This window comes from Temnothorax curvispinosus, unplaced genomic scaffold (genome assembly GCF_003070985.1).
Source record: "Temnothorax curvispinosus isolate PA1 unplaced genomic scaffold, ASM307098v1 QBEX01000106.1, whole genome shotgun sequence".
Taxonomy (NCBI): Eukaryota; Metazoa; Arthropoda; class Insecta; order Hymenoptera; family Formicidae; genus Temnothorax; species Temnothorax curvispinosus.
Window position 1 is genome coordinate 19,888 of NW_020209886.1, and position 11,376 is coordinate 31,263.

The following is an 11,376-nucleotide window of genomic DNA, read 5'->3' on the forward strand; positions in this document are numbered from 1 at the left end:
TTTGAAAATCCTTAAAAATGCGTCTTTATATGGTGCGTATATAATAGCGGCACCGCATCGACGCTTCATCAATGACACGTTTTTGTATTTAACTCTGTGAAATATTATAGGCAATCACAAAACGTCGGGGCAAAATGCAGTTCATGATCCACGGGCGCTATTGTAAAAAAAATAATTTAAACGTAAATATAAAAAACAAATGTTCGTCGATACGCGCTTTTCCCGTTCCAATTCTCGACCCTTTCCGTTCTTCTAGGCGCGTACAAGCTCTCACTTAGGCCCTCTCGTATCTTACATTTTACGATTTTGTCTCTCCGTGGGGTCAAGGTATCTACGTTAGGATTGTTTTATTAGTAAACGGACGTAAATACCTCTTGCAAAAATACAATCTCTCTCATACGCTAAGAAAGATCCGTTACATGCTACGTTACACTTCGTGCTTATTTGCTTAGTCGCATTAATTATCGTTTCCACGGACTTTAGACTGATTCCAACCGAAATGTTCGATAATAGTGTGTGACCTGTGGCAAGAAAGGCGCAAAACATCGTTCAGCGAGACTTTATTTTGTGCTGCGCGAACGAATCGACGCTCGTTCGAAACATTTCCCAGCTAATTTCTATCTGCGAATCTGAAATCGGTATACCGATGCATCCCCAGATAGCACAGCTGATTGTTATGAATTCGAAAAGACTTCACCTTTTCAAATTCTTTAAGAATACCCGTAATTTGTCCGAAATAAACTCAAAAAGAATTCCTTCAAAAAGAATTCCATAGAAGTGACTTATGGAATTAATCTAAATGGTCTTAAAAGGAATTCTTTTTCTATTCATAATAGGTTCGAAGAGAATTCACTTAATACGCATGCGCAGTCTATAATGCTTTCTCGAGCCGTCTCGAGGCAGCATTGCAGCGTTTCTATCAGTTTCTATTTGTCTTCTCTGGTCTTCCTGGCGGCTTTCTCGCTATTTCGCGCTTCTACGTGCTTCTGCATCGGAGAATATTACGCTTGGACGTAATATATTTACATTAGTTGGCCGTAATTGACAACGTACGTATTGACACGACCGTTAATAATTTTTGTCGTCGAGAAGAAAATTTGAAGGTAATTAAAGCATTTTATTAATTTTCTTAAGTTAATTTCTTACAAATACTCGATAACTTCATCATCACACACGTTGTGATATGATTAAATTTACATCTGATTTCGATTTTTACTAGGTTTTTACTCGAGATCGCACATTTTATAAACGATTCAACTTAACCTAACCTATTGTTCTGATTGTGAGAACTCGAAGGATTCGAGCTGGCTTGTCACGCCTATACATTGCCAAAGGTAAACCTATTAATTGTTCTGATTGTGAGAACTCGAAGGATTCGAGCTGGCTCGTCACGCCTATACGTTGCCACAGGTAAAACCTTATATTGTTCTGATTGTGAGAACTCGAAGGATTCGAAGATTATTTTGCAACATTTTCTTCCTGAAGAATATTTAATTCACTTTAACAGTCTCAATTGTGCTATACGGATATTGTGCGATCCCTGAAATTGCTACAGAAACAACGCTTATGCTAAAGAATTGCTGATTTATTTTGTACAGCAATTTAAGACGTTGTATGGGGAGCAATATGTTGTGAGTAACATTCACTCTCTTATTCATTTAAATGAAGATGTAAAGATGTACGGTCCATTAGATTCATACAGTACTTTTGATTTTGAAAATTATATGCAAGTGTTGAAGCGAATGATACGAAAACACGCTAATCTTTTGCAACAAATTCATCGACGACTAATCGAAAAGTACAGTTACGATCAACATCCTCAAAATAAGAAGAATCAGAAGATTTTGAAGCATCCTATACTCAAGAAGCCAATTGTGTCAGAACTTCCTTTGGGTTGCCACAGCGAGCACCAAATTCTACAAATCCGCATGTTTGAATTATCAAATAAAAGGCCAGACAACTGTTGCTTCCTGACTGATGCAACTATCGTGATGATTAAGCACATTGGATTAATGGAAAATAAGATTGTTGTTCTTGGTAATAAATTTCTAAACAGATCTGATATTTTACATTATCCGTGTCCCTCAAGTAACATGAATATATACAAAGTTGAAAATCTGTCACCTTTACAAATGTAGCTTGTACAATGCATTGAACGTAAAGGATTTTTAATGACAATCGAGAACATTACTTACGCCATGCCTTTTTTACAAGATTGATATGAGGTGATGTGGAATCATACTTTGCAGATGCAGACTTTGTAGTATTTTTTGACGACTTTTGTAATCTCGTACCAGAAAATTGGATGGATTTAGAATCAAACAAAGTTTTTTGGCCTCCAAAACAGGTCAAATTTAATAAAAACAAAATGCATTATCTACATCCAAAAGATGACTGGCTTATATACGAATGCCGTAAACGTTTGGGACCTTTTGGTGCGTTTTTTTCAAGAATGTTAAATATTTAGAAAATATTAACTTACTGTACACAAATAAAAACTAACACTTTTTGCAGAGTCTTTTCAATTAGCTAATCAAGTAGAAGAGCACTGCATGAACATATCTACAAATAAAGATACTGATGACGTGTGACAAAGCTATTAAGGCATCTGAGGCACAAAAGATACGAAATAAGAGAAAGCCAGCATGGCTTCGGAACGAAACGTTGGCGTCGGAAGAAGAAGTAGAAGAAGAAGTAGAAGAAGAGGAAGAAGAGGAAGAGGAGGAGGAGGAGGAGGAGGAAGAAGAAGAAGGTAATGTAAAGTAAATTTCCAATGAAATTTATTTAAAAAAATAGCAACATAAATATACGTAACTAAATATAATATATTTTGCAGTAACCGAAGAGATATGTAAAAGAGATGGTACTGTAAACTCGTTTGTGTTACCATCATCTAATTTATCAGTCTACAAATTCGGATAAATGTAAACTCTCTCCAGTAAATGCAAAATCGACAACCGTTAACTTTCCTTTGCAAACTGTTGAAGAATTCGAAGAATTTGAACGAAATCTTGTCGAGTCCTTGGAAGTACAAAAATTCTACGTAAGAGATTATTTGTCATACTTTTCTTTACAATACAAATGCTCAAATCGTAATGATATATTTGCTTTTATTTTTGCAGGTTAATGAGATAAAGATGATTGGAGGATCTGATGCAGGCAAATTCATACCAGAGCCACATTGCGCTTCTTAATGTCGAATCAGCTAGCAATAAAGTATTCTTGGTCCGGTCAAAGAAACACATTAAAATTTCAAACTACTCGAATTTCTCAACTCATTGTCGGTGAGTTAATAAGCAACATTTTCTTCTTCAGTTTTTAGATTACCAAATATTAATGTTTAACTTTTACAATATCTATATACTTATACTTACAAAACATTATGTTGCAGAAACCATCTCGAAAATAAAGAACGTTCCTAAGAACGACATTGGGATATTTGTTAAGAAGTGGCTGCAGCACGCTAGTGACCGGATAAAAAAAAAAGACCTAGATTATATTATAGGTAGATTCAGGAAGCATAATTTTGGCGCTATTTTCAACTTTTATCTCGCTCGATTTGTACAAGCGATGATGTACGTATTATTTGTAACGGTATAAAAATGAGTTTAATTTTGATTTAAGATGAAAGAAAACTTAATTTTATTTTGTTTTATTATACATTATAATTATTTTGCATCGGCCGCTTGACAGAACTCAATGAGCCCGCTTTCGTGTTATAAACGTTACAATGTAATCGCGTGTAAATGTGCTGGACGCGTATACCGCTCGGGACATAAATTATCTAATTAAACACGATTGATTTTCCAAAACTCGCCTTGTTGCCCCGGCGAAAAAACTCATGCGTTGCTCACCGCTATTCGTATAATTATATTCTACTTTTATGTTTTCCTTTCAATCGCTAAAGACTCTCATCCGATGAAGCATTAACGGGACGCGCGGAAGTGCGTCCGAATTCCGAAATACAACGATCGTCGCTGCTTCTGCGAAGTAACAATATGTTTGTAGAATTTCGAATCGTTACTCGATCACTCTATTGGGACACTTTTATATTTTCATAATATCATATTATACATTGATTATTTTGCATATAAAATTTTATTTTACGCATGTCTGTATGTACGATAAATATGTCGCTCATATTATACAAATCGTTTGTTATAACAATATGATACTTACAATATTTCAAATCTGTATACCAATTTAGTAATATAATCATTAATCGATATACCTGAATCATGGATACTTCTATTTTATATTTCCTATATTTATTTTCTTAATTTCAGTGTTTATAATCCTAATATTCTGTCTGTAACATCGGATAAGAAAGAATCCTTCATAATCTATCCGAAAACAGTTTCTGCATCAGAAAGAACATAAAATGGATTAGTACATTTTATGTTCTTTCTAATGTAGAAACTGTTTTTGGATAAATTATGAAGGATTTTTTCTTATCCTTCAAATACAAAGGAATTATTTTTCTATTCTATGAGAAATCGCAATGCATTCGAAATAGTGCTTAAATAGAGCTCTATTAGAATACTGTCTAAACATAATTTCGAATACATTACGAATTCTTATGGAGTAGAAAAGTGATTTTTTTTGTATCTGAAGAAGAACTCAGAACTGGTGACGTAGGAAAGAACTCCTTTTGAACTCTTAAGAATTCTTTTAGAACAGAAATGATATATGGGAAAAGAATACATTTAAAAAATCGGGTTTTTAAAAAGAATTCTTTTTCAATTCTCTGTGCTATCTGGGAAGCCTACTTAGAACTTGATCCGTTCACTCGTTATCGAGATCTCAACATCTCGGGTACTCGCAACCCGTCGCGTCGCGTAAAAGAGTCACGGTCGGTCTCGCTCCGCGTGTACTTGGCGCGAGACACTACCGTGTCTCTTGATAACTTCAAATTTTATATTTACGAATGGAGTAAAATTGTCATAAAATGTTATTAATATGAAAAGAAAATAATAAACACAAATTAGCAGTTTGTTCATGTATATAAGTAAAAACATTTTACAATTCAAAATATGAAAATTGCATCGATAGCTTGGGGTCCAATTAGGGGGGGGTTTCTCTCATAATATTCCGCTACGTGCCCTACGAGCGGAGATATTGCGACGCAAAGTCCAAATGGGAAAATTTATTTTTAAGATACTTCTTCTTCTACTTCTAACGCCGACTTATATGATGACGTCATAATCAGAAACGTCACTTTCACTTTTTCGACGCTGGCGGCGCAGGTATCGCCAGTTTCGATATCGCGCGCATATTTCGAAATTAGGTCGATAGACTTATCGGTCAGGAGGAAGATTTCTATTTAGGTAAATTAGGTATATACTTATATAATATATATTGAGTCAATTGCTTCATGTTTATCTGGAGTAGAGTCCTATAGTCAGAGAAGCGACATTAGCGAACTCCTTTTGTTGGTCAACTGAGTCACGTGGTTTAGTCGCCATTTTGTGTACCAATGTAGGGCTCCATATACAACAGCGAGCTATGCAGTGCTACGTACATACATACATACAGAAGGAGACTGTTAGAAATTATAAGGTAAAATCTTATTTTACGTAATATGTAATATATGAATATGTAATATTATTATATTATTATGGGTCCCTTTTTCCAATGTCAGTTAACATATCATATTATAAACATTGAACAGATTTAATATAAGGTTAGTTTGTGTCTCTGCATTGTCATTACTTAATGTATATATGTTTATTACCTAATTATTTACTTACATTAAAATCTTATAGGACTGTAATCATACAATTTTTTTTTTATATGCAGTTGAAATGGTTCGTACGTGTGTGGTAAAGGGCTGTAATGTTCGGGTGGGACAGGGAAAGCAGCTCTTTCGCTTTCCTAAAGATCCTGAGAGACGTTCTGTTTGGATGTCGAGGATTGGACAGACATTATGGTATCCTGGAGTCTCCAGCTACATTTGTGAGGTGAGATATTTTTATTACTCCTCGCATATGTGACATATTTACACATGATGCATTGATTAATTTTGGCACAATTTCAGAATCATTTTGATGCATCACAGTGGGAAAAAGTACGTGCAGATGGGTCCAGAGTGCTACGATCTTCTGCAATACCTTTGGCTATAGAAAATAATGAAAACATCTCTCTTACAATGCATGACCATCGATATGTTATTGACGTACATCAGCGTCATCCCTTTCGAGATCTCACTACACAATTGAACCGCTTACCTCATGATCATGGCTGTACCTCAATTCAATATGAGCCATCAGAATCCATTCAAGTTAAAGAAAGCCAAATAATAGCCAAAACAAATAACATTGTAATAGAAGGTGTGCCATATCAGGATAAAAACCAAGAGCTTTCTTTTACTTCTTCTCATGACCTCTCTGTTATGGACTTTCCAAAGGAAATTAGTCATGAACTTTCTGCACCTTGCATTGCAGACCATAGTACCGATGATTTCAACCGATTAACTATTTTGGCCGATATCTGTGCTGCTTCTGAACCCATTCATATACCTCCATCTACTGCAAGTCCATCATCAATAATAATTAAAGAATTACAAGTTCAGTTGAAAAAACAAGAGGAAGAAATAAAAACCTTACAACATAACAATAAGCGTCTGACTACCATAGGAAAACAAATAACAAAAAAATTCCATACTGTTAAGTCTATTTATGAAAAATATAAGTGTAGATTGTGGCGCTTAAAACAGAAGAATGCAAAGTCTCTTGACTTAACATCAAGGTTACGTGCTGACCAGATTGCATCTCTAAAAAGGCAGTCTATTCGTGGTCGATTTAATTGGAGTCCAGAAACTGTCAAGGATGCCCTTGTGTTTAAGATGAAATGGGGTACTACAAATTTTTGTGATTTTGTGAATTATCTACCCATCTTTCCATCAGTTAGGACCCTACAAAGAACGGTAGAACATATTTGGTTTGAAAGTGGCATCTTAGATGAGGTCTTCGACATGCTCAAATGTGCAGTAAAAAATATGTCTGAAAATGAAAGAGATTGTATGATTGTTGCAGACGAAATGGCAATTAAAGCTGGATTAGTGTTTGATCCTTCAACTAAAAAAATGATAGGAAATTGCACCTTTCCTTCTCATGTTGCACCAGCTAAAAAGGTCCTTGTCATCATGTGTGGAGGAATTAGTAGACGATGGAAAGTTGCTGTGGCTTATTTTTTTACTGGGAAGGAAGGACCCAAAATAATGGATAAAAAGTCTAGCAGTGGCAGTGTCTTCAAGGATATAATACTGAAAGTCATAGACAAGTGTGAAAAAATAGGGCTGAAAGTTCACTCAATTACAACTGACATGGGGTGTGAAAATCGAGCCATGTGGAATATGTTTGGTATTGGTTGCACACGTGAATCTGATGCTGTAGTCAGCATACAGCATCCAGTTAGAACAGAGGATAGATTTTACTTTATACCGGATCCAGTACACTTATTCAAAAATATCTTAACTATGCTTGAAAGCAACAAAATTATTTATCTTCCTTATGACTTTCTTGTTTCTGAGAAATTAACGGATCCAGTAGTTAATATCCAACATATAGATGATGTGTTAGAGTTCGAATTACAATTTGAAATAAAAATAGCTTACAGATTAAAGAAGACTAAGGTTCATTGTCGAAATTCATACGAAAAGATGAAAGTTGGAACGGCCCGGTCAGTCTTCAATCGACGAACCGAGATTGCGCTGAGAAAATATGCTGAACGTACTGGTAAAGACGCTTATAGGACCACTGCTTCTTTTATTAGATTAGTGAGCCATTGGTTTGATATAATGTCAAACAGATCATCGAAGCTGGCTCTTGGTCTGTTGAACAAGAAAGCATATGAAGAAACAATGGACCACATCAAGAAAACTGCTTATGTATTTCGTTTTATGATAGTAGGCACTGATGGGCACTGGAAGCCTTGTCAAACAGGCGTTATCATGGCATGCGCAAGCATCATTGGCTTGCAAGATTATTTTTTGTGCAAGCGTTGCTACAAGTTTATACTTACTGGTCGGTTTTGTCAGTGTTGTATTGAAAACCTTTTTTCTGCCCTGAGAGTGAAACAACCCATTCCAAACCCTCTCCAAGTAAAACAAAATTTAAAGGTTTTGGTGCTGAGCCAGGTCTGTATTAATGCTAAGAATAGCAGCTACGATAATGATACGTATGATGAAGGTGTTGAGGATATAAGAATAGATTTTATGAAATTTTCTAGAAATATAGCTATAGCACGACGTGAAGAAAATGTTATTGAAGAATTGATGGAATCATCTGCTTTAGCATTGCCTCAACTAAAAGATCATCACATAAACATATTAGATTCTTGGGAGTTGCAGATCTTATATGACATGGCAGGGTCAGTTGTTCATAGTATAAAAATAAGTAGCACGACAGTTTGTGATGTGTGTCTCAATTCCGTCCTATGGCAGGGGAGCGACCGCCATCCTTATTCCCTCGTAACTGAAATGAGAAATTACAAACACAAGAACCTCGTGGAAGTTTCCGATGAATGCTTCAAAGCAATCGTAAAATCAGAAATAACATTCAAAGAAATACGGCATGATTTGTGTGAAGCTAAAATTAACATGATAGATTTCTTAGTAAAGCAAATGGAATATGTATGGGATGGCTGCAATATTCCCACATGCCATTCTATTACACACAAAATTCTAAAGAAGTTTTTTACTATGAGGCTACGGACATATAGTATTAAACGCTGTGAAGATTTAGCACATCTTAATGGAAGGCGTTACGACAGCAAAACTATGGCTATGCATGCTTCTGTGAAAAAGGTGTTTTCATAAAAATAATGTAATTAAAGTTATAATCTCAATCAGTTTCTTCATTATTGCTAAAACTTTGATTTTCTTTTTGTTATTATGTGATTTTAGCAATTCTTTTTTAATTAAGAAGACTATTTTTTTTATTGAGAAGACTGTTTTGCAGTGCTGTGATAGAAAAAAATTATATATTTTTGTTTAAGTTAGTCTTAGTACTGCATATATAAATGTGACAGGGTAATTAGGCTGTGCCTAGAGATTAAGTATTTGGTCTTGTACCGTCCATTAGCTATATCAAAACAATTATAATTATATACTTATATATTTCTAAATAATTATATATAACATTTATGTAATCGTGCATTAATATATTTATAATTTATGTTTATGCGCGCGTCCACACACACAGACACACACACATATTTTCATTTATTTTAAAAAATGTAGAAATTTATAGAATAGCTACAAAATATATTTATACATGTATGTACGTTTACTTTTTAAAATATATTTTGTTATTAATGACATGAGTATGTAATTATTCATTGATATACGTAATCTTGCATATGTAAAGACAATATTTAATGATTTTTAAAATTAATTTCTTACTAATATTACTATTACTATTACTAAAGTTAGTTTCTTACTATTATATCTACTAATAACAATAATATAGAATTATAATTTGCATATTTTGATTTTTATTAAAATTACTTTTGCTGGACCTTTATATTCAATAAGATTAATATTAGGTATATGTGTTTCTTAACAATTAAAATAATATGTAAATGTTATTACTGTTAATAATAGCAATGTGTTATCTAATTAATATAAATATTAATACTTATACGTGTATTATATAATATTAATACTAATACTTATAATGGGTCTTGGTGTATGGCTGTGCTGAGAACAATAGCGTACTTCCATTGCACTGCATATGTATGCATTGGCTGATAGTATATTTCTTTGAAATATTTTAGTTGCAAGATAGAAAATAAACAAAAGTCATTTAATAATTCACCAATTATTTTACAATAATAATAAGAATTCTCTATAGTAACAATTCACTGTACACTTATAAAAAAAGTTATCCACATAATAAGGTAATGTCATACAGATATTTGTTGCTGGTGATATGAACACCAAAACCTCTAAGATCAAAAACAGTAATAATTAAATTTACATCATACGTTAAACACGTTAAATTTACATCATATGTTAAACACGTATTTCATTCTGCATTCGATTCGCATACATCAAATATGTTTTTCATAAAATATATTTCATTCTTCATTCGATCTATCTCATACAGAATTCTTTTAATTTTATGAAGTTTCATGTTCTGCTTCAACTTTAAACACCTAATGATTCCGGATTTGACCATATATTCCCTCTGTAAAGCTTGCAACAACTCTAATTCTTCTGAGGATGAAAACTCAGAGTTGTGGCAATGTGCAAACACCTGATTCTGCATGGGATCGCACATTTTCTTTATAAAACGCTTCTCGTAACGCTTTGATTCTTTTAAGAATAATGAATCAGAGTTGTGGCAGTATGATATTTCCAGTATTTCCTGAGCTGACTTTATTGTATAACTTTTAAAGGGATGTACATTCAAAAAACTGCAAACTGCAAGAAATCATATACTAAATTATATACTGATCATATATTAAAGCTGCATTTCGATATTTATTGCCAGCATTAAAATCAAGTTTACATCAATACACTATACATTTTCGGCACTGGCAATGAATAATGGAATGCAACCTAAAGTAATCGAAACACAGGAAGGCTGAGATTTCATACATCCGACAACGACATTGTCGGATGAATGAAATCTCAGCCGAATACTCCAAAATTTTTGCTGTGAATAAAAACTAACCTCGAAATTAGAATGCAGAATGTGTTTGCAAAGATTGAAACCGAGAACGTCTGCGAGAAACGATGAAAGTACTGGAAAATCTAGAAAAGAAAATAATTCATTTTGAGTTAGCTTTTGCCCAACATAATCTAACCTCACAACCTTACATTATTTTCTCGAAACTACAAATTATTTTCACTTTCACGTTCAACGTAGAGCAAATTCAATTGCACTATCGAGCGCCACTATATTCAGACGATACACTCAGGAAAAACAAGGAAAATTACTTACAATTGCTGTTATGTAACTGTGTGCTCCAAACTCGGTTTGTGACGTCACCAGCTGTTGCAAGCTCACATACACTTACTCTATACACTCACGGATCAGCTGCTAGGTACACAAGATGGCGGACAGAAGTCATGGTGGGGGTAAATGTCGCTTCTCTGACTATAGGACTCTAATCCTACTATCTCTGATTCCTCAATGTCATTACAATAAGAATTTAATTTAAATATATGATGCGCTTGTCTGTAATGTTACGAAACATGTCTATCAGAAAGTAAATGAAAGAAAGTAAATCATCGGCAGGAAATAATATGAATGATTATCGTTCCAAGACGTATATACCAACGCTTTGAATCCCGATTCAACTTTATTCCATCTAGAAACGGCCCAGTCAAAAATGTAACCTTGATTCAAGGTTAATTCAACGTCGATA

The 11,376-nt window shown here is 34.0% G+C and overlaps 1 protein-coding gene and 3 long non-coding RNA genes across 7 annotated transcripts; 3 read left to right on the top strand and 1 right to left on the bottom strand.

Moving 5' to 3' along the window:
- Window positions 1-1,042: 1,042 nt before the first annotated feature.
- Window positions 1,043-2,746, top strand: LOC112457104. Of its 3 annotated transcripts, none has more exons than XR_003041057.1 (5): window positions 1,043-1,103; window positions 1,220-1,631; window positions 1,732-2,037; window positions 2,250-2,435; window positions 2,515-2,746. It is a non-coding gene; the product is annotated as an uncharacterized LOC112457104 (long non-coding RNA). The 3 variants fall into 3 exon arrangements; XR_003041059.1 differs by having other exon boundaries at window positions 1,800-2,037; XR_003041067.1 differs by having other exon boundaries at window positions 1,805-2,037.
- Window positions 2,747-2,838: 92 nt separating this feature from the next.
- Window positions 2,839-3,401, top strand: LOC112457200. The gene is made up of 3 exons (XR_003041075.1): window positions 2,839-3,043; window positions 3,123-3,284; window positions 3,392-3,401. It is a non-coding gene; the product is annotated as an uncharacterized LOC112457200 (long non-coding RNA).
- A 2,456-nt stretch (window positions 3,402-5,857) lies between these two features.
- On the top strand, window positions 5,858-8,818 carry LOC112457324. Its single transcript, XM_025020344.1, has 2 exons — window positions 5,858-5,960; window positions 6,038-8,818. The coding sequence occupies exons 1-2, from the start codon at window positions 5,904-5,906 to the stop codon at window positions 8,816-8,818; spliced, it is 2,838 nt and encodes a 945-aa protein (XP_024876112.1). The 5' UTR covers window positions 5,858-5,903.
- A 708-nt stretch (window positions 8,819-9,526) lies between these two features.
- LOC112457402 lies at window positions 9,527-11,040 on the bottom strand. 2 transcript variants are annotated; one of them, XR_003041104.1, is made up of 3 exons: window positions 10,950-11,040; window positions 10,680-10,759; window positions 9,527-10,426 (listed from the first exon to the last, which is right to left on the bottom strand). It is a non-coding gene; the product is annotated as an uncharacterized LOC112457402 (long non-coding RNA). The 2 variants fall into 2 exon arrangements; XR_003041106.1 differs by lacking the exon at window positions 10,950-11,040 and adding an exon at window positions 10,826-10,913.
- Between the last annotated feature and the right edge of the window lie 336 nt (window positions 11,041-11,376).

Excerpts from the sequence above, each read along its gene's own strand:
- LOC112457324 (XM_025020344.1), top strand. The coding sequence starts at position 5,904 with ATGTCGAGGATTGGACAGACATTATGGTATCCTGGAGTCTCCAGCTAC. Across the intron at positions 5,961-6,037 it reads TCTCCAGCTACATTTGTGAG|AATCATTTTGATGCATCACA; the intron begins GTGAGATATTTT and ends GCACAATTTCAG.